The sequence below is a fragment of the Chiloscyllium plagiosum genome, unplaced genomic scaffold (assembly GCF_037043375.1).
Source record: "Chiloscyllium plagiosum isolate Xiang-an unplaced genomic scaffold, Cpla_swu_hap1 HiC_scaffold_34, whole genome shotgun sequence".
NCBI lineage: Eukaryota > Metazoa > Chordata > Chondrichthyes > Orectolobiformes > Hemiscylliidae > Chiloscyllium > Chiloscyllium plagiosum.
The window spans coordinates 25,124,527-25,147,415 of record NW_028270172.1 but is presented as its reverse complement, the minus strand read 5'-3'; the positions used below and the strand labels follow the sequence as shown (position 1 = coordinate 25,147,415).

The 22,889-nt window shown below is 40.2% G+C and overlaps 2 protein-coding genes across 6 annotated transcripts in view; one reads left to right on the top strand and one right to left on the bottom strand.

The window, feature by feature from the left end:
* The window catches only part of LOC148141130 (uncharacterized), a 64,602-nt gene extending 53,687 nt beyond the window's left edge, over positions 1 to 10,915 (top strand). Inside the window, exons 15-18 of the mRNA XM_087978559.1 lie at positions 498 to 1,147; positions 2,416 to 2,601; positions 8,726 to 8,899; positions 10,412 to 10,915. Of these exons, the coding sequence (XP_087834685.1) occupies positions 498 to 1,147; positions 2,416 to 2,601; positions 8,726 to 8,899; positions 10,412 to 10,901 (1,500 nt within the window). The 3' untranslated portion in view covers positions 10,902 to 10,915. The remainder of the gene's footprint in view (positions 1 to 497; positions 1,148 to 2,415; positions 2,602 to 8,725; positions 8,900 to 10,411) is intronic.
* An 18-nt stretch (positions 10,916 to 10,933) lies between these two features.
* Positions 10,934 to 22,889, bottom strand: part of trip13 (thyroid hormone receptor interactor 13) — a 42,124-nt gene continuing 30,168 nt past the window's right edge. The window contains exons 10-14 of one of the 5 annotated variants that reach the window (XM_043719335.2): positions 20,202 to 20,355; positions 19,949 to 20,061; positions 18,878 to 18,947; positions 13,560 to 13,689; positions 10,934 to 12,524 (exon numbers count right to left, since the gene is read on the bottom strand). In XM_043719335.2, the coding sequence (XP_043575270.1) occupies positions 13,585 to 13,689; positions 18,878 to 18,947; positions 19,949 to 20,061; positions 20,202 to 20,355 (442 nt within the window). In that variant the 3' untranslated portion in view covers positions 10,934 to 12,524; positions 13,560 to 13,584. Of the gene's footprint in view, positions 13,690 to 18,877; positions 18,948 to 19,948; positions 20,062 to 20,201; positions 20,356 to 22,889 lie in introns of all 5 variants that reach the window. The other 4 variants (XM_043719334.2, XM_043719337.2, XM_043719336.2 and 1 more) reach the window with 4 other exon arrangements.

Genomic DNA, 22,889 nt, shown 5'->3' with positions numbered 1-22,889 from the left:
ATTTGTTGATACTGTCTGAAGTAATATCTTCACCTGCTACTTCAGAGGAAGGAATGCTACTATTGAGCTGAAAGTCTCACTCCATTCTGTCTCAGCAGTTATCTATTTAGGAACTCTGTGATTAGCATTTCTTGCAATGAAATATGGTTATTTTAAGAATAAAGGAAAACATATCTTGAAATTACTTCAGAGTTATACTTAATAGCCAGATTTCCCTTCTGGTGTGGGGTGAGAGAAAGTGTGGTTGAAATTCAGTCCAAAATAAGATAAAACATATTAAGCATTGGGATAAATTAAAGATAATTCATAATAAATTATTTATAAATCTTTCACAAGATGCTGGTGTTAGAATTAGTAGCAAGAGGTTTTTATTAATTTCCCTCTTATTTGATCACTTTGACACAGGAAAGATGTTCCAAAGTTGCTTCTAAATGCCTATTACATGGGGATTTAATCAGAATGGGAAGTGCTGTGATACTATTAATTGCATTTTGCAGGTTGTAATGGTGGAGTTCAACTATCGCCTTGGGCCTCTCGGCTTTCTCAGCACTCTGGATGTAAATGCTCCTGGCAACTTTGGTTTCTTGGACATGACCAAAGCTCTTCAGTGGATAAAACACAACATCCAGAACTTTGGGGGAGATCCCAACTCCATCACATTGTTTGGATATGGGGCTGGGGGGTTAGCGGTCAGTTATCTGCTTTTGTCGCCTTTATCCAGAGGCCTCTTTCACAGAGCCATCTCCAGTAGTGGCAATGCTTTGGTAACAGATTTCATCGGAGATCCTGGTAGCTTTGACCCTCTTGTTGCCAGCCAACAACTAGCTGAAGCATTGGATTGCCCAACTGATAGTAATGTGAAGATGGTGGAATGTCTCCGAACAAAACCAGTGGAATCTTTTCTCGATATCCCAGTGCTCATGTCGAAGCATGGGCCAAACTTCCTTCCTGTTGTCGATGGTGTTTTCTTAAAAGAGCTACCTCAGGATTCACTCCTCAAAGGAAACTATATGAAAGTTCCTTACATTATAGGACTTACCAACGATGAGTCAGGGGCTCAGCTAGTTGACTTTTTCGGTAATGATGACGGAATTACTACTGAAACTTACCTTAAGTTGGTGTCGGATTATGCCTATAGTCATTTCAGGTATGTACGTATTTTGTCCTTTTATTGTACGTTTTTGCTCTAATTTTCGTTACATTCAGACCTTTTCTTTCCTGTGGTATACTTCCACAAGAGTTAGCCATCTCCCAGTACTAAAAACAAGTGGCTATATTTCATGCGGGCACCAAAGATAGCGTGTATTGCAGATGTATAAGTGGAGTTAATAGGAAATGGTGGGTTTAAAGTAGAAAAAGGAATCACAGGAACAGGAGAATCGACGTTTCGGGCATAAGCCCTTCTTTAGGAATCCTGATTCCTGAAGAAGGGCTTATGCCCGAAACGTCGATTCTCCTGTTCCTTGGATGCTGCCTGACCTGCTGCGCTTTTCCAGCAACACATTTTCAGCTCTGATCTCCAGCATCTGCAGTCCTCACTTTCTCCTCCAAAAAGGAATCATAGTCAAGTTCAATTCTGTCTCAACTTAACATCATCATGTATGACCTATTTTACTTCACTTCTCTCCTTAACTAAATCCCCCTTTGCTTTTCCAGGTAGAGACTTCCATTTTCTTGTGCTAGTATTCTTTAGTTTACAGGAATTGGTTTCTCTACTACCTCCTCTTTGTTACTATGAAGACACTATAACACCTCTCAATGTTTCTTTCATAAAATAATATTTTAAATAAAAGTTTAAGTAGTTTGTAAAAAGGCATGGCAAGTGCAGCATTCTTGGGATTAACTGGTGATTTTAGATCTATGCTTCCCAAAGCTCTTCACCACTGGTGGATTTTCCTCAAGTGATATCTGGATCTGTTGGAGTTAGTTGATAGAGATAAACTGCTATGAATAGTCAACAAGTCTGGATGTAGGTTTGCTCGCTGAGCTGGAAGCCTTCATCCGGAGGCTCACTGATGATGTTACCTAATATGGTGATGAAAAGTCTGAAAACAAACTTTCCAGCACAGCGAGTAAACCTACATCCAGAACCTCAACCTGAGCTATAAATCTTCTCAAAAATTGCTAGTCAACAAATCTATTATTGTGATCACATGAGGACCAGGATAGTACAAGACAAACAAGATTAGCCATTGCCAATTGCTATGTGAAGAATTGCCTTTGTTTTTTGAAGGTGACACTCTTCTACAAACTCTGAGAAAAACATTTAACAGAGCCTAAAGAGAACCTCAAATGTTTTTTTTCCACTTCTAGGTCTGCAGATTACATAAATGCAGTATAGTTTCTGTGCAACATGAAAGTTTGTTTGGTTGCCAAGTAAGATGCAAAAATAACTTTGAATGTAATTTCCTTCAGATACAATCCATCCCAGATAGCAGATGTTATCAGCTATTCTTACAGAGACTTCACGCGCCCAAATGACCCAGCTGCCCTCAGAGATGGTTTCAGAGACTTGGTTCAGGACCGCAAATGGTTGACACCGAGTTACCAATTAGCAGATCAACACTCAAGCAGGGCAGAAACATTTCTGTACATTTACAGGTAAAGTAATTCTGAAGTTATAGAATTGATTTGTTTCATATATAAATGAACTCAGAAGTATTTGAAAGAACCAGTTTTTTGTATTGCATTAGTTCAATTGGTCATAGCTTTGCTTCTGAAGAAGAAACAAAAAGTTGTTCTGCTTATTCTGAACTCTTTGCGTCCCACACAATCATGTTAGAAGCTGCTGTGCAAGTGTCACATTGGCACCGTGATAGTACTCTCACCTCCGAATTAGATCGTGGATACAAATTTCAATCCAGCATTTCAGCATATAGTCATAGAGATGTACAGCACAGAAACAGACCCTTCGGTCCAACCCGTCCATGCCGAACAGGTATCCCAACACAATCTAGTTCCACCTGCCAGCACCTGGCCCATATCCCTCCAAACCCGACCTATTCATATACCCATCCAGATGCAATTGTACTAGCCTCCACCACTTCCTCTGGCAGCTCGGATCCCGACATACCTCTCATTGCATTAGAGCCAGTCTCAATACCAGAAATTTGGCTGTTTGTGCTACGTTCCCCTGAGAATCCATCATCCCTCCATTTTCCAAAACAGCATACTTGCTTGAAATGGGGATAGCCACAGAAGACTGCCTACCTCTCTTACCTTCCCTGGAGTTACCCCATCTATGTGATTGTATCTGAGATTTCCCCCTCTTCGTATAGCTGCCAATACATCAGAGCCCCTTGCTCTTGTAAATTCCTCATTGTGTCTAACTGCCTCTCCAACTGATCCATTCGATCTGATAGGATTTACAATCAATGGCATTTATTGCAGATATAATCCTCAGTAACCCATAAACTCTCCCTAAACTCCCACATCCGACAAGAAGAGTCTATCACTCTACTAAGAGCCACTTTTGCTTGTTTCAATCTACAGACCCAGAAAATAGCACTGTCTTACTCCTCTCCAAATAAGAGAGGCTTCAGGTAAATCAATACTTATGGCTTATATTTTAAGTTTAATCAAGAGACATAGCTCAATAAAACATATAATCAAGAAAGAACCTACTCTACTCACTACTGCAGACTTATTTTAAGGTCACGCTTAAAATCCACTTATCTGCTTCTGTGCTGTGACTTCTCCCAGACAGTTCCTTTAAGATCAGTTGTGAATTTCACTGTTTTTTAATTTTCCCAGATGCACTCTGATGTCCAGCGATACATGAATTCGACAGCAAAGGCAGTAACTGCTAACTCTGTCAGTTAGCAGTGTGAGTTTCTTTCTCTTTCTTTCTCCTGCACTGACCTCACCATGTGCTTCCTATGTCTGGTCTTCTCCCTTTTAAAACTGCTGATGCTTTGACTTTTTTTTTCTCCCAATTTCCAAAATAGTGCAACAGCATATAAAAGTATTTGCTGCTCCTGGAATTCGAGGAAATCACCTCCAACACCTAAAATAACTCAAAAAAGGAGCAGCTGTTACAGCCAGAAAGTTTTCCCGTCCTCCATATTAGATTACCCAGAATGTCTATAATCTGAGTTACCAGCTATATTGTTAAAGATCACAAAATACCAGGTTATAGTCCAACAGGTTTATTTGGAAGCACTAGTTTTCAGTGCACAGATCCTTCATCAGGTGGTTGTGTGATTTCAACTTTGTCCACTCCAGCCCAATACCGGCAACTCCAAGTCGTAGCTACATTGTTGGAGATGTCACATATGAAATTGAGATCCCATCAGGCTACAGAACTTCATCCAAAGTTACACCATTTATAAAGCATTTGAAATTTCCAATTGTCCTAGACAGCGTTAAAACCTTCAGGCAACCCCACTAAAATAGTTTAACTGGTCATTTAGCTCATTGCCTTTAGTGGGACCTGGCTACGCATTACAGTAGCTGTCATGTTTGTATAGAAAATAACAGTCTCCAGTTCAGGAAGAAATTCATTGGCAGTAAAGTATATCTAAAGGTTGTGAACATAATTACGTTTTATTTTAAGAAATCGGATTAGGCCATTTAGACCCTTAAGGATGATCCGATTGTGGCCTTAACTTCAGCTTCCTGCACCCCATAATCCACCATGCCATTTTCAATCCAGACATATGTCTAACCCATCCTCTACTGTATCTAGGAGAAAAGAACTCCAAAGACCAACAACTTAGAAAAAAATTCTTCCTCATCTCCATTTAAATAGGATATTTATTTTGAAACTGTTCTTCTAGTTCTAGATTCTTCCAGCAGAGGAAACATTATCTCTGAATCTACCCTGTCAAGCCCTCTCAAAATCCTTTTCCAATAAGATTACCTCTCACTCTTCTAAACTCCATTGAGCATTGACTTAATATGCTTATTCCTTCTTCAAGAGGGAAAACTTCATTCCAGGAATCAACCTTCTCTTAATGATTTCCCTTTTAAATATGTCCTTCCTTATATAAGGAGACTATGCTCCCACCTAAAAGCTGTAGCAAGACTTCATGCCTTTCTACTTCATAAAGACAAGGGCTTTCCTAATTACATGCCGGATCTGTATGCAAGCCGTTTGTTTTTCATGTAGAAAAATTCCAAAATCCTTTATCCTGATTCAGTTTCCTGATAGTTAGCCCAACCTTTAGCAATGTCAACTAATCACCCCAACACCATAAGATCTTTATCGTGTGTAATAAACTTATCGAATGTCCTCTGAAAGTCTAAATTTATTCTAACCACTGATTCCCATTTATCCATCATACTGTTCATATCCTCACAGAGTTCATATAATTCTGTCAAACATCATGTGCCGTTTACAAAACCATGTTAGGTTAGGTTAGGTTAGATTAGATTCCTTACAGTGCGGAAACAGGCCCTTTGGCCCAACAAATCCACACCGACCCGCCAAAGACTAACCCACCCAGACCCATTTCCCTCTGACTAATGCACCTAATGCTACAAGCAATTTAGCATAGCCAATCCACCGAACCTGCACATCTTGGACTGTGGCAAGAAACCGGAGCACCCAGAGGAAATCCAGTGGACACGGGGAAAATGTGCAAACTCCACACAGACAGTTTCCTGAGGCTGGAATCAAACCAGGGGCCCTGGTGGTGTGAGGCAGCAGTGCTAACCACTGAGCCCATTAATGCCACCTGATTGTATTATTACTCTCTAAATATGTGGTGACTTCTTTCTTAACAGTGGATTTGATTACTTTCCTAATGACAGACATTTGACTAATTGGCCTAGTTCCCTGCTTTCTGAGCTACTGCCTTTCTTGAACATTGGTTACATATTCAAACTGTTTGATCTTGTTTAGCTTATGCCAATTCGCTTGGTAGTAATCCAGAGATTATTACCCTTGTGACCCTGCATTTTAATTTAGTTCCCAACTGCTCAAACTACTTCATTCTTGGTCTAACCTATATCTTTCGTATCCATGTGGATCACACCAGGATCTTTCCTTTCCCACTTCAAATACTTTGTCTACCCTAATTTGACACTGGCATCTCCACATCATAGCTTTCCCACTTCAGGTTGTGATCTCCTTAGTTTTAGAATGTGGCAGGGAACACAGCCCTTTGAATCCATGTTCTCAGCTGCAGACAATAGCATCCATTCCCCAATGACACTGTCTATGATGCAATTCCATTTTTTTACCTCCCCCACTTGAAGACCCATCCATACTCCAGTACCGTGGGGAATTTGGTCACCTTCTTAGACCCTACTCTCACCCACAGAAGCTGCAAAAACTTCAAACCTGTTGAACAATTGTAAGGGCTGAGATTTGTTCATTGCTGCCTTAAAGTCCTCTTTACCTGCCTCTCTTCCAGCCACACCTTCCTGTCCGTGATATGGAACAAATCTGAAGTACTTAGCCAAAGAGCTATTACTGCCTTTTGGAATGAAGTAACTTACCCCCTCCCTGAAGTATCATATTCAAAACGGATTCCAACTCATCAACTTGGAGCCTAATATCTCAAAGCTGTAGACACTTACTGCAGATGTGGTTTCTGTGGGTCACACAGAGTTCCAGCAGCACCCACGTGCTACAGCTGCAACACTTCACCTGCCCCGCCTTCTTAACAGATTAGATTTCAAGTTTAGAATATCACTTAGCAATAACAGGTTGTGCTATTATAGAGATTAACCAGTTCTTCATTTCTCTACCTAAGAACAGTTCCAATCCTATTATTGCAGGTCGGAAAAGGAGACTGGACCTAAACAGGGATCAGACCACATACTCTGGCATCAATTTGATTACAGCAGTCAGGTAGTCAACAGCATTCCAGACCCACCCAAAGGAGTCAGTGTTGCCATGGCAACATGCACTTTTAAATTAATGGGGTAAATTGGAGCTATGAATAGTGATTGTAGAGGCTCCAATTTCTCAACTGACCAGGAATCTGTTCTGCTGTTTGATATACATTGGAAGGATTTGCAGGTTGATATTTGCTGGGTTATAAATAAGTCTGACCTTGACCATCAATTCCTAGAATGGAGCTTCTAACTCATGGGCAGGAACACTACATGTTGAGCCAAAAGATTACCTCTCTTTGAGCAGCAACACCATTTTCATATGGCACTGATTTATCCTCCCCAGCGTCAGTTTAGAGAATGAAAAAAGGAACCTGAACTAGCAGTCACATACCTAATTACTGCTACCAGGCTTCAGTTCTCAGGTCTCATCATGTCTGGCGCTTTTTTTGGACCAATTATTTTTGTAAGAGGCCAGAGCAGTACCTGCTCAATTACTACACCAACACTCCCCTCCTTACTTCAAAACACCTAGGTTGAAAAACTGTCTTATAACACAGTCTCCCACTTCGTGCAATTTACTTTGTGTGCGCTAAACTTCTTGCGTTTTATCTTAACTCAGAGACCAGTAGGGTCTCTGGCTGCTGCTGGCTAGGGATCCAATTCTAACTAGTTACCTAATGGACCACACTGCAGGTGCCTCAAGATGGGAATCTTTCTTATCACAAACAAAAATTGAAATAACTTTAACAATAAATTGTAGTTTAAGTTAATACTTAATGCAAAATTAATTGGATTCTGAAAACAGATCAACTCTTAAGCCTCCCTCACTAGATTCAAGTACTGTCTCAAGCTGCCATCTTTATGCAATTTAATTCTTATGTCTGATTTTGCTCTCACACACACACTTTGAGTGGAGTCTTTCTTTATGTTCATTCTTGGGCTGAAGAGGATATTTTATCTCATATTAACTGGGACTAAGAATGCCTAAGAGAATGCAGTCTGGAAATTCACAAAGCATGCATATTGCATTCCTTTCATCTTCCAATCTATCAGTTCTTTAAAAACTAATTAAATTTGACAGATTAACATATATTTAACAAATCTACACTGATCATCTGCAACTAGAGCATTTTGAAATGCATGCACTATCTTAAAACATGGATTATACAACTTGTTATGCTAATTGATGTATCCTTCTCTATCTTCTTCAACATAACTTGCATTAGCAATCCTTCACCTCATGGTCTTTTGCATAGCTTTCAATGATCTCCATAAAAATAGTTTGAGTCTGTAATGGGATGGTTAAAAGCACAGCACACAGCTGCGATTCAAGTTTAGCTTTATATACCTAAATCAAGTGCAGCTTAATTCAATTTGATTGACAACCAGTTGACATAACTTGAGTTAGCCTCATGAATTGATCTATCGCTGTGATTAGAATTGGATAGGAAATATTTACTTCCAAATCAACTCCAATTTTTAAAAAATCCTTTATAAGGTAAGATACTCAAAAGGAGCTAACTTCAGATCTTCAAAATTGGCATTTTGATTCTTAGGCCTGGATGACTCCTCTGTTAAAGTGCAGTGCCAAAAAACAATCTGCTAGTCTTTGGGATTTTGTTGTGTTAGGATAATGACTGCAATGAGGGGGAAAAAAAGACTTAAGTTAATATTCACGGCCTTCCTGCTTTATTCAAATTCCTCAATATAATTTTGAAGTGGACACCAGTCAAGCCATCAAAAAGATATGGAGTAAAGCACTATCAAAGAGACACGTGCCTCAGTCTCAGTTTAGAACTGTTCCTTACTGGAGCATTGTCCTCACAATCAGTTCATATTAGGGGTAGTTCTGAACTTGAACTTATGAATAGGATGGCAAATTTAATGCTTGTGTATTTTAAAAACAAAACAAATAAACATATGCTAATTTTCTTTCCAGCCATAGCTCCTCGTTTTCCAAAAACCCTCTTTGGGTTGGAGCTTCTCATTTGGATGATTTGCTTTATCTACTAGGAGATCCTGTTGCCAAAAATCCAACCCACCAATATAATGAAGCAGAGAAACAACTATCTTTCAGCCTCATGGCTTACTGGACTAATTTTGCACACAGTAGGTAAGACAGTATTCCAATTTGTTTTTTCAAAAAGTCCTTATTTCATTCCATGCCTGCCAACGTTGCACAATTCTCATTATTCCCCTTCCTGTAGTGATGGTGGTGGGGAGTATTTGTAGACATCTTGAATAGTTTTATTTTTCTTTTGCATAATAAACATCCTATTGCTAAAACCAAATCTGCAACCTAGCATTTCAACATTAATTAAAAAATAAAATCTACCACGCTAGATTTCATTCTGGGATCTGACTTGTCCTGTAGCTGGAATCAGAGTAGCAGCAAGGGAGTAGGTGGTGTTTTGGCGCCTGATAACCAAACACTTGCTTGGACTTTCATCAAAGCCACAAATGAGAATGTAAATCTTTCCATTTCAGTTATCGGAAGCAAACATTCTTTGCTGTAACGTCATTAACACTAGAATGGAGTGGTTTCATACTTTCACACAAAAAAAACCCTCCAATTACAAGTTAGTCTGAGTTTGAAGTGAAATTGTGTAGTTAACCCATAGACAACTAGAACTTAGTTCCTGAAATCATTCAATTAATTTCACTTTGGTTTCTTACTGTCAATGCAAAGAAGAAGTTTACTTTTGCTATAGAATTCCCGATATGTAGGCATACAGTTGGGAATTTAAACAAAATTTTTTTCAGAGGATGTGAGTAGCACAAGCCAAACCACCATTTATTACCTGGTATACACCATATACATTGCTCTGGATCTGGAGTCACATAGACCAGACCAGATAAGGACAATATTTCCTTCCCTAAAGGACATTAGTTCACGAAGTGGTTTTTGTTTTACAAAACTCAATAGACAGTTGTTTCTCTGGCTAGATTTTTACTAAATTCAAACTTAACCAGTTGCTCCAGTGGGAATTGAACCCATGTCCCTAAAACATTATCCTAGGAATTTGTATTTAATGTCCAGTAACACTACCACCTCCCTGAAATGAAGGACTTACAACTCTTGGGATGAGTTTTTTTTGTTACATTCATTTGATCCGTGAATGAGGCTGTAATCTATGTAATAGCATTCCGAGGACACAATTTAAACACTACATTTTTTGTTCATTCATGGAATGTGAGCATCACTGGCAAGTGGTTACATGGTTATCAATAGACTTGCCTTTTTTTTTTTATTGCATTCAAATTTCACCATTTTCCATGCTGGTATTTAAAACCATGCCCTCAGAACACCCGCGCCTCTGGATTGCTAGCCTAGTGACATTGCAACATTTACACTCTTCTGCAACATCAACTCTTCTTTGAGCATCTTATTGTCATAATAGTTTGGTCACAGCTAGACCTTGGACAAATTAATCAACACAATTTTCTCAGATAATGACAATTTGTAACACTCACCTCAAAGTATGCGCAGATACTGTGTCAACTGAATCGGTCATGGGTGCGTGGAGCTGAGGTGCACATTAGCTATCAGCTGACTGAATTGTGGAACCGGCCTAAGGGGCTGAATGATATTTCCTGTTCCTAATGTTACTTTAAATTTTCACAGTAATCCAAACAGAGGACCCCACAAAATATCAGGCTGGCCCAACTACACAGCCACTGGCACAGAATTCATGAACTTCACTGCAGACAGATCAGATTGGATAAGCAGATCTTACCGCAGACAGCAGACTGCCTTCTGGAGTGAAACTGTCCTCATGATGCAATCTGAAGAATGGTGTAATAAAGCGAGAGAGCCATCTTCACATGCAAACATGACCACTCCTAGACCGACCACCACCCAGCCTACAGTACATTGTAATATAGGAACATATGATATTCTCTCAATGAAGCTGACTCCTGAAGAAATAATCACTGCATTCTATGTTAGTTTTTCTGCCTTACTTATTGAAGTATTTCTGATTTTAGGGCTGGTGTACAAGTTGTACAGGCAACAGAAAAAGGTGAAGAAATTACAAGATCATGTTGTACTGTCTAACAACTTTGATGTACCTTTCAAGTCAGTTACCAATGAAAACACCCACACTAAGTTTTGAAAATGTTTATTTCAAAAGCTTTTTAAAATACAAAACATTTGGTATTTTACAGAGAAGAATTTTTGGAAAAGATAAAATGTGCAATTGGATGATTTCATCCAAAGATGTTCTCATTTTTTTCTATGTGACTAAGCAGCAGTGTAATGAATTAGATTATGAACAAACAGAAAATCTTTCATTGAGAAGATTCTTCAGTCATACTGAAAAGAAACACCAAAACTAAATACGGGCACCTGCATTTTTTTGTTATAATCTCTTTTTAATTACTTCAGATTATCAAACAGGTCAAAAACAATAAACTGGAAAGCACACAATTACCAGTAGAAACATGCAAATCCTTTCCTCAACACCAGTCAACATTTAGTGAAGATATCACTTAATATTTTGAGTGTGCTAATGAAATGAAAGACATTCTCTAGATGGAGGTTAATTTCCATAACATTGCCAGAAAATGACAAGTTAACTTGTTAAACTATTGTTGTGTTATGGAGGTAGGAAATTAATGTTGTAAAATATTTTTCAACCTTTAAAACATCATAAAATCAGTTTAAACTTGAAATTAACAAAATTTATCCAAGTCCCGAACATACTATGGTCAAGATAAAAGGTTGACAGTTCACTTAACTTTATCATTTCCAATCATATTTATATGAAATAGGATGTTACCAGTGCAAGCTAACTGAACAAAATGCAATAGTTCAACATTTGTCCATTACAAAATCCAGCTGAATCACTTTAGAAAAACTGCTACTTTTGACAACAATCAGCAAGTATGGCACGTAAACAAAGTTTTGAAAAAGTGAACTCTTTTCTGTTGCCTCTTCAATCATTAGTAAAGTATAATTGCATTAACCTACAATGTTGGTAATAAAATAGTGATCTGTAGCCTAAACTACATTTGTATAGTACAAAGATTGTGACAGCCTTGCTTAAACTTTTATATAATATTAAACTGTGTTGGGCTTACTTGTTTGGGCTTCAACTTATCACTATTTCATAAAGCTTACTAATTTTTAGGTCTACATAAAGTCATTAAGGGAAGGATTCACCAAATTCATGTCAACTTGGTCATAAAACTTTACATCATTCCCTTTTTAAGTTATTCAAAGTTGTGTAAACATATCCCCAGCTTGTCCCCAAAATTAACAATTTTGGTCAAAATCCTGTACAAAATCTAGATTTTTTTTCAATAGCACAAATATAATGGATTTTAGTGAACACAGCTAGATTTAAAAAACAGCCTGTCAAATGCCATTTTTCCAATTCATTTAAAGTGCCACAATTACAAGGTAATTGGTGACTTAAAACAATGGAACATTTCACAATTCAGTGTCGAGTGCTTGAAAGCATCAAAAGACAAGAATTTTACTGGACTTTTTTTGTATTGGTGTGAACATGACAGTGCAGTTCACAGTTTAATGTTATTCGAAAGTATTAGTTTGACACAGTAAAGCTATCACAAAGATCAAGCCAAAGACTAAAGAATTTTACTCTTTGTGGGGTCAGACAATTCAACTGGGAATTAATGAGAAATTTCTTTGTCCACACTGCAGTTAGAGAATGGAACTCCACACTGTAAAGAGTAACTGAGATGAATAGTACAGATATATATTTCAGGAGAAGCTAGAGGGAGAAAAGGATAGATGGGGTTAAATAGGCAGTTGAAGATCCCTAGTGTAGACTATAAGCACCAACATAGACCATTTGGGCCATATAGTATGTATTGTACAGAAACAAACTACAAAAATCTACACTCCAATATTTTGTAAAATATTTCCAAAAATCTAGTTTCAGCATTGCTAAGTCAGCTGTGATTTTCAATAAATAATTCCATGTGTTATTAACAAATAATTTCTAAGAGGTGGAGCTACAGGTGTTGGTCCATCACATAGGACAAATTTATCATATATTGATGGTGATCTAATGTAAAGCACCAATTTTAAAATGACTGTTCAAGATGGTTTTGCTCCCTGAAAGAAAGAAATCAACTGAACTTGTTTCAATTTGTTCTTATTGTAGAATGGTATTTTTATTTATACTGATATTCTTCCACCCAGTTGTTACAAGCAGAACCAGATCTTGCCACAAGGACAGAGATGTTGCATAAACATACCTATTGCATTGCCATTGTATGCAAGTAACAAGAATTTTTAAAATTTTTTTGACTAACTTTAATTTGAATTGGGTATGTGAGAAGCAAAACAGCTCCAGGGTATGTAGTCAATTGTCTCTTTTACTTTCAGTGAAACAACTGGTCTTTAAAGATTGAAACCGACAGATTCATTTAAAGAAAGCTACAGGAATACAAGATGCAGAAAGGAATAGGAGCACACACTAATGGGTTTAGATAAAGTATAAGGAAGGAGGTTCATGTGGAACAATTACTGGCATAGTTTATTCAGATTGAATAATCAGTCTCCTTGCTGTAAATTCTGTTTAATTTTGTCAAGCATGACAGACAAAACAATGGTTTCTAGAATGCTTTGGTTATTAGCTTGATACTTGTAATGGATCTCGATCTCGGTAACTTAGGAGAAACAAATGCTTACCAATTTGGAAAGAAACAAAGTCCAAAGTATCAACCACCGCCATTGTCATGCCTCATGTCAAAATACTACACAGTTTGTGGAGGTCAATATTAAGTATATAGGATTTCACCTGTTTTGACAATTGGTTGATGATATTATATCTTGCCATCAAAAGAGCTTAGTTTCTTTCGTTCTTCAAACTGTCTGTCCACTGCCATGGAGAGAGCTTCTAAAAATTTCTCTACTGTTACAGATGATGACTGTTAAAACAATGAGGGGGCAAAAAGAGAAAAGTTACTAAAACACTTAAAATACTAAGACAGATCAATGATCCAAATACAAATAAAATTTAGTCAGAAGAAACAATGAGGGCTAATATACAAAACAATTTTCCTGTAAGGATATTCAGATGGATTTGGCCCTTTGTTGTGTTTTTATTTTGTTTACCAAGGTGCAATATTTTGAAATAGTTGTAAGTGTGCCAAGTGCCATTCCTGCAGCTAAATCCTCTAGACACTGGTAGAACTCAATGTTTAGCAACCATATATCTCAACAATTTTCAAAAGGATAGTATGCAAAAGCAGATTTAATTTCCTTCATAAACCACTGATTTTAAAAAGAGTATATGGGAATCACTGGTAATGTTTACCTAATGTCTATTCTTAATTGCCCTCAAGAAGGTAGAGGTAAGTTGCAATGTTTAAAAGCTCCAATCCATGATGGGAAAGCATTCTTAGGTAAATTCCAGTGCTTTGACTCAGCAGAGTGATTTAGGATCAATAATAAGGATGCAGATAAGGATCCTGTGAGAGTAGACTTGCATGTGTTGATGTTTTCACGCACCCATTGTCTTTGCACTTCGGATGGTACAAGTCACAGGTTTGGGAGATGTTGGCAAAGCGTTGGCGAGTGGATGCCATGCATCAAGTATACAATTTAGCTACTGTATGGCAGTGGTGGAGGGAGTAAGTACTTACAATGGTGCAAGGACGCCGATCAAGCAAGCTGCTTTTTTCTGGATAGTGCCAATCTTTGAAAATTGTTAGAGTTGCAACATCAAGGCTTGAAGGAAGAGTTCCCCATTACTAAGTCTCCAGTTTGTGACATAATTTTAGAGCCATATTGCTTACATAGTTATGTTCCAGGACAGTCAGTGAAGCATTCACAAAAGTAAATCAGAGTCAGTGTATAGTCACTGGCTGGTATTTAAATGGCATGAGTGTTACTTGCCATTTATCAGATTAAGCCTGAATAGATTTAAGGTCTTGCTGCAAGTGAGAGACAATTATTTCATTAGCTGAGGAATTGTATAATATTTAGTTTCATTCCCAATCAAGTGAATATTCCAACTTTTAACTTTAAAATAAGGAAAGGTAATTGAACCAGCTGAAGATGACTGGGACAAACACACCAGAGGAATTCCTTGAACACCACTTATCACTGAGAAAGGATTTCCCCTTTGGTCTTCATGGACCTAGCTTCACTCTGTTCCTTCATGCCACCAAACGCTGACTTGCTCACAAGAGCAGTTAGTCTAGCGTCACCACTGGTTTTGAAGTCTGGATTGCATGATGTTGACAGAACAAAATCTCATCAGTACCAGGCTTCTTTGTTTCACAAAGCAGAACTTATGAGTAGGGGAAGAAAATGGGGAAATTGCTACCAATCTACTAAAACAAAGCTGCAACAACTGAAAAGGGAATAAGCAGTAGAAATTGCAAATGAATTACACTGAATCAGAAATTTTGCGAGTTTAAAACTTCAAAATCTCAGACAGGTGTCCCCTAAATAAACAGATCCATTACAAGATCAAAAGGTTTCAAAGCTAGAGAGAGATTTTTTTTCATTTAGTTAGTACATTTTACAACTTCAGGGTTTCCTGAAGCACTTCATCAAATACTTTGAGAAGGGTAGCCACTTTTGTAATGTAGAGAAACCAGTACTAATTTCTGAACAAGTTCTCAGCACAGTTATATGATAATGACATGATAATCTGTTCAATAATGTTGACTGTGGGCCAGAGGGGCTAAGAGATTCTGACAACTCTCCTTTTCTTGTTGGAGTAGTGTTATGGAATGGTAGTACGATGTCTACTTGAGTCTGTGTATTGGGTCAGCTGAAAGACTCAACATCTCAGTACAACCCTCCTTCAGCGCTGCATTGCGAATTGTCAGTCTGGGAGAAAGTGAGGACTGCAGATGCTGGAAAAGCGCACCAGGTCAGGCAGCATCCAAGGAGCAGGAGAATCGACGTTTTGGGCATAAGCCCTTCTTGAGGAATGAGGAAGGTGTGCCAAGCAGGCTAAGATAAAAGGTAGGGAGGAGGGACTTGGGGAGGGATGTTGGGAATGCGATAGGTGGAAGGAGGTTAAGGTGAGGGTGATAGGCCGGAGAGAGGGTGGGGGCGGAGAGGTCGGGAAGAAGATTGCAGGTCAAGAAGGCGGTGCTGAGTCTGAGGGTTGGGACTGAGATAAGGTGGGGGTAGGGGAAAATGAGGAAGCTGGAGAAATCTGCATTCATCCTTTGTGGTTGGAGGGTTCCTAGGCGGAAGATGAGGCGCTCTTCCTCCAACCGTCGTGTTGCCATGGTCTGGCGATGGAGGCGGCCAAGGAACTGCATGTCCTTGACGGAGTGGGAGGGGGAGTTAAAGTGCTCAGCCATGGGGCGGTTGGGTTGGTTGGTGCGGGTGTCCCAGCGGTGTTCCCTGAAACGTTCCACAAGTAGGCGGCCTGTCTCCCCAATGTAGAGGCGGCCACATCGGGTGCAGCGGATGCAGTAAATGATGTGTGTGGAGGTGCAGGTGAATTTGTGACGAATATGGAAGGATCCCTTGAGGCTTTGGAGGGAAGTGAAGGGGGAGGTGTGGGCGCAAGTTTTGCATTTCTTGCGGTTGCAGGGGAAGGTGCTGGGAGTGGAGGTTGGGATGGTGGGGGGTGTAGACCTGACGAGGGAGTCACGGAGGGAAGTGGTCTTTCCGGAACGCTGATAGGGGAGGGGAGGGAAATATATCCTTGGTGGTGGAGTCTGTTTGAAGGTGGCGGAAATGAGGAAGGATGACACGATGTATCTGGAGGCTGGTGGGGTGATAGGCGAGGACCAGTGGGGTTCTGTCCTGGTACGATTGGAGGGGCGGGGTTCAAGGGCGGAGGAGCAGAAAGTGGAGATGATGCAGTGGAGAGCATCGTCAACCACGTCTGAGGGGAAATTGCGGTCTTTGAAGAAGGAGGCCATCTATGGTTGGTTGGTATTGGAATTGGTCCTCCTGGGAGCAGATCCGGAAGAGGCGAAGGAATTGGGAATATGGGATGGCGTTTTTACAGGGGGCAGGGTGGGAGGAGGTGTAATCTAGGTAGCTGTGGGAGTCGGTCGGCTTATAGTAAATGTCCATGTTGAGTCGGTCGCCCGAGATAGAAATGTAGGGGTCTGGGAAGGGGTGGGAGGAGTCTGAGACGGTCCATGTAAATTTGAAGTCAGAGTGGAAGGTGTTAGTAAAGTGGATGAACTGTTCAACCTCCTCGTGGGAGCACGAGGTAGCGCCGATACAGTCATCGACGTAGCGGAGGAAAAGGTGGGGGTTGGTGCCAGTGTAGCTGCGGAAGATGGACTGTTCCACATATCCGACGAAGAGGCAGGCATAACTGGGGCCCATGGCTACTCCTTGGTTTGGAGGAAGTGGGAGGATTGGAAAGAGAAGTTGTTCAGAGTGAGAACCAGTTCAGTCAAAGGAGGGTGTCAGTGGAAGGGTACTGGTTGGGTCGGCGGGAAAGGAAGAAGCAGAGGGCTTTGAGGCCTTCGTGATGGGGGATGGAGGTGTATAGGGACTGGATGTCCATGGTGAAGATAAGGCGTTGGGGTCCAGGGAAGCGAAAATCATGGAGGAGGTGGAGGGCGTGGGTGGTGTCCCGAACGTAGGTGGGGAGTTCTTGGACTAAGGGGGACAGGACCGTGTCGAGGTATGCAGAGATGAGTTCGGTAGGGCAGGAGCAGGCTGAGACAATGGGTCGGCCGGGGCAGTCGGGTTTGTGGATTTTGGGCAGGAGGTATAAACGGGTGGTGCGGGGTTGTGGGACTATGAGGTTGGAGGCGGTGCATGGGAGACCCCCTGAGGTGATGAGGTTATGGGATGGTCTGGTGGTGGGAGGTGGGGTCATGGTCAAGGGGGCAGTAGGAGGTGTCCACGAGCTGGCGTTTAGCCTCAGCAATGTAAAGATCGGTGCGCCAAACTACCACCGTGCCTCCCTTGATAGTGAGGTTGGGGTTGGGAGCGGAGGGAGGGGAGGGCTGCACGCTGCGAGGGTGAGGTTGGAGTGGGTAAGAGGGGTGGACAGGTTGAGGCGGTTAATGTCGCAGCGGCAGTTGGCTATGAAGAGATCGAGGATGGGTAAGAGGCCAGCATGGGGTGTCCAGGTGAATGGGGTGTGTTGGAGGCAGGAGAAGGGGTCGTCAGAGGGTGGGCGAGAATCCTGGTTGAAGTAGGCGCAGAGGCGAAGGCGGCGGAAGAATTGTTCGATGTCTCACTGCGTGTTGAACTCGTTAATCCGGAAGCGTAGGGGGATGAAGGTGAGGCCTCTGCTGAGTACTGATCTTTCATCCTCAGAGAGGGGGAGGTCTGGAGGAATTATGAAAATACGGCAGGGCTGGGAGCTAGGGTTGGGAGTGGGGGCGGGGCTGGGCGTGGGGGCAGGAACACATGCGGCGTGGTCGTAGTGCAGATGAGTGACATCACTTGGGGCAGAAGTAGATGCGGCAATGGCAACTCCGGGGGTAGAAGTGACAGAATTGTCAGTCTGTTTGTGCACTCAAACCTCTGCGCTGGAATAAGAGAGAGAGCGCGCTATCACGGAGCTAGAAGTTTCTTGCCATTAATCAGAGCACCTATGGAACTGGACCTGTGGAGGTGGATAACTTTGTGACACTTACATCAGGGTAGAATGTAAATCAGATGGCTCAGATGAGTGCTATTCTACAGTAAGATTCCTACCCTAAGTTGCACTCCACAAGTAAAGAACAAGGAAAAACCAAAACTACCAATATACTCTCAGTCCATACATATCTATTTGTGAACTATGAATTCTCTCACTGATTGTTTTGAACAGTCATCCCAATCAACCAAATTCAAGATCAGGGTCAAAAAGTGTAGTAATATCAGAAAAAGCAGAGGTTACTTAGAAGCTCAATCTTGGTGGACAGAAACAGAATTAATATTCATGTTGATGACATTTTGTCAGAACTGAAAAGCTCAACTGAATCTCTCTCCTCATATGCTAACTGTTGTGCTGAGCGTTTCACCTTCTGTTTCTATTCCAGACATCCAGCAACCAAAGTGCTTTACTTTTATGAAGCAGCAATCTAATGGAATCATTCCTTGGGAAACCATCATTTGATCATCATCTGAAGTCAAACTATATCAGTGAAATAGACATACAAATTCATTGTCAAAGGAACCTACCTGAATGTACAGTGCATGAGCTAGGAAAGGTAGCTTTCGCAAAACTCGTCCACTCAGTCCTTCACTTTTCCTACAATGAATAAAAATAGGAAAAACATCCTCAAAATGGAAGCTAAGATTCATAAAATAGTCAGCTCTTGCATTCAAAAAATTGCTCGCACTTTAGTTATAAAACAGAATTTCAAAGAGAATGAGATTCAGACTGTAAAATTATTTTCTTAAAAATACAGCTTAAAATATAATTTTCAAATTCAGTCAACTTGACACCAACATTTGAGAAAGTAAAGAAAATCTACATTTGTGATACATCGCTGATATACCAAAGAGAGATGGGAAGGAGTTGATAGGTTCTGTTCTCAAATTTACCCTGTGTTATGGGACACCAAGTCTGTTAGTGTAGGGAAGAAATTTGTAGATTCTTTTTAAAAAATCAAGGGGGTAAATGAATGAACACAAGAGACCACGTCAGTGTTAATGGAAAGAGTGCAGTGGGGGTGGGAAGAGGAGATGGACATTCTGGAGTTGGAGGGTAAACAGCCAGTGGCTGTGGAACACATAGGTTCCAGGAGACAGGAGGAAGAGATCGCATGGAGACTTAGAAAATTCTAACAGGACTAGACAGGGTACATGTTCCTGCTGGTGGTTGTGTCCAGAACCAGAGGTCACAGTCTGAGGATTCGGGGTGAACCCCTTAGGACAGAGACGAGGAGATATTTCTACACCCAAAGAGTGGTGAGCCTGTGGTCTTCATTACCACAGGAAGGAGTTGATGCCAAAACATTGAATCTATTCAAGAGGTGGCTAGATATAGCACTTGGGGCAAATGGGATCAAAAGTTATGGGGAGAAAGCAGGATTAGGCTGTAGATTTGGATGATCAGCCATGATCGCAATGAATGGCGGAGCAGGCTCAAAAGGGCCTAATGGCTTCCTCCTGCTCTTATCTTCAACGCTTCTATGCAAAATACAGAAGTACACAGTCCTCACACATCATTTTATGTTAGAGGAGTGAAAAGTACATATGAACAGTTGGCAAGGAGGCATTAGAACCACGCAAACAAAATTAACTTACGCAGCAATATTCTTAAGTGCTAAACTTAACCTAGACACATCATTTTCTAAGAAGCTGATCATCTGCAATTCTCTCAGGGTCAACAGTTGCTGTCTAGGGTAGATGATCTGGCACTAAAAAAAAACAAACAAAGAGGTAAACGATTCCACAGATACTTCACCTTGACTTACTCATTCTCCCAAAGTCAAAAATTAATTTAGCAATCTCAGCACAACAGCTCAAGTTTTCTCAGCAAAAAGAAATGGTGCCATACCTTCATTAGTTCCTCCAGACAAGAGAGATAGATCTTAAAAATAGCTGTAGCAGACGGTGGCCCAATATACTGCTTGATATCTGCTCTGTCCACAAAAGCCAAATCTATTTTTTCTGTGATGTTTGATGTAGTCAGAATTATAACATTAGGAAATCTAGGAGTTCAGAGAAGAGAATCATAGGTATGGGGAAGAGCTTGTCAGTAAAAATTGTGGCTTAAAACCTACTGCTATCTTTTCTCAAGTCAGGGAACATAAGATGTAGAAGTTGAAGTACACTCATGGCAACTCATTGTTCCAAAATTATATACTTTTAAAATCAAGTATTGAGAAATGCATTCAGTTGATAAACTTCAATTAGAAATCCCCATTTGTTTTTCCATGGAAATGTCTTGACTAATTAGCGTTGACTTGTTGACAAAACAAAACCCTCTTTTCCAGTGATATAAATTATTGCAACCATTTGAAATTTGGTATTCTTGCATTTGTCCTGATAAGTGCACAAAGAAAAGTTTTGGCAAAAGGTCTTTCTTTTCAATACCTTTTAATCCTCCCCTCTTCTGGAACAGTACCTTTTCAGCTGACTTAAAATAACTTCAATATGCCTGTAAGCACTTTGTAAAGCAAAACTTGATTAGACAAAGAATTTCATAAGCAAATAATGAAAGGTAACTCTGATCTGATTGAATATATCTGCAGTCAATGTATATTCACACCCATATACTCAAACACAAGGCTGTGTTTGCTCACATTGTTATAATCAAAGCATCTGCCAAAGTAAAAGCAACATCAACAGCATTGTTCATTCTTCCAGAAATGTTTATCCTTTCACCCAGTTTTACTTGTTACATGGAAACTCCCTCATCTATACCATCTTATATAGCACTAATATTTATTAACATTGTTGGACTGGTGTGTACAAAGTTAATAATCACACAACACTATGTTATAGTCCAACAAGTTTAATTGGAAGCACACTAGCTTTCGGAGCGCTGCTCCTTCAATAGGTGGTTGTGGAGTACATGATTGTAAGACACAATTTATAGCAAATGTTTAGTGTGATGTAACTGAAATTATACATTGAAAAATACCTTGATTGATTGTTAAGTCTGTCAGAATGACCATGTTAGTTTCCCTTCTTGGTCTCACCAATTGTCAAAGTTCACTTGAGAATGTAACTTTTTTTAAAAAAAAGCTTTTGCGATTTACATATGAAAGAAGAGAAACTAACATGGTCATTCTAACAGAAGAGATTTAACAATCAATCAAGGTATTTTTTAGTGGATAATTTCAGTTACATCACACTGTAAACTTTTGCTATAAATTCTGTGTCTTACAATCGTGTACTCCACTACCACCTGAAGGAGCAGCACTCCGAAAGCTCATGCTTCCAATTAAACCTGTTGGACTATAACCTGGTGTTGTGCGATTTATTAACATATTTGATTGCAGTTAAAGGAAAATTTAACTAAACTAAAGTCACCTAAAGCAGCAGCATAAAAGATTGCTTGACAGAGGGCTTCGGAGCACAACAATCAAGCCAAGATCTGCCATGAGCAAAATAAACAGCAGAATAAACTAGAATGGTTGAATATCCTACTTCTGTCTTTATGTTATTATAATTGTACAGATGATTCTCCATGAAATACATGAAGATGTAGGTTCATTGTCATGTGTTACGGACCAGACTAGACCGCATCAATATATTTTAAGGTAGCTTAGAACCCAACTTTTTCTTATTTTTAAAAAAAGGTAGACATGAAGTGATGTGCTCCAGATGCAATGCAAATGGTCAAACTACCCTGTACTTGACATTAAGCAAAACACAATTTTAATACTATACTTAAAATAAAAGCAAAAGACGAATTTAGAATACATTGGGCAGCACGGTGGCACAGTGGTTAGCACTGTTACCTCACAGCGCCAGAGACATGGGTTCAATTCCCGTCTCAGGCAATAGAGTGTGGAGTTTGCACACTCCTCCCGTGTCTGCGTGGGTTTCCTCCGGGTGCTCCGGTTTCTTCCCACAGTTCAAAAAATGTGCAGGTTAGGTGAATTGGCCGTGCTAAATTGCCCGTAGTGTTAGGTGAAGGGGTAAATGTAGGGGGATTGGTCTGGGTGGGTTGCTCTTCGGAGGGTCAGTGTGGACTGGATGGGCCTGTTTCCACACACTAAGTAATCTAATCTAAAAAAAATCAAGAGGAAATTCAGGAAAAAAAAATAGTAGTTAAGAGACATTCACTGAAGCCTCCAACTCTTTTGAGGCCTCAAAGGCTTCTGCTGCTACTGAACAAACCAAAACCTAGAAATCCAGATTGGAGAGATCTGACCACAGCCATTCAGGCCATTAAAAAAACCCAAGGCTTCCCAAATTGTTTACTTTCTTAGAGGCAGCTCCTCGCCTCTGCCTTACCCCTCTTCAAACAAAAAAAAAAAATCGGACAAACTAACAAGTGACAGCATCACGACATTTTCCAATTGTAGTTAGCAACATCACTATAACTGCTGGTCTGCTGAACAGACCAGAAGGAAAACTAACTGCCATTCACCATCTTGTTACAATAGGCTTTATTTGTGTACTTTTGCCTGCCATCCTTCGCTGTTGGAAGAGGAAGCATTGTGGAAGGAGACACATGGTACAGGGAAGTCAGCAGCAGAGAAAATAAAAACAAACAAAGCAACCATTTATA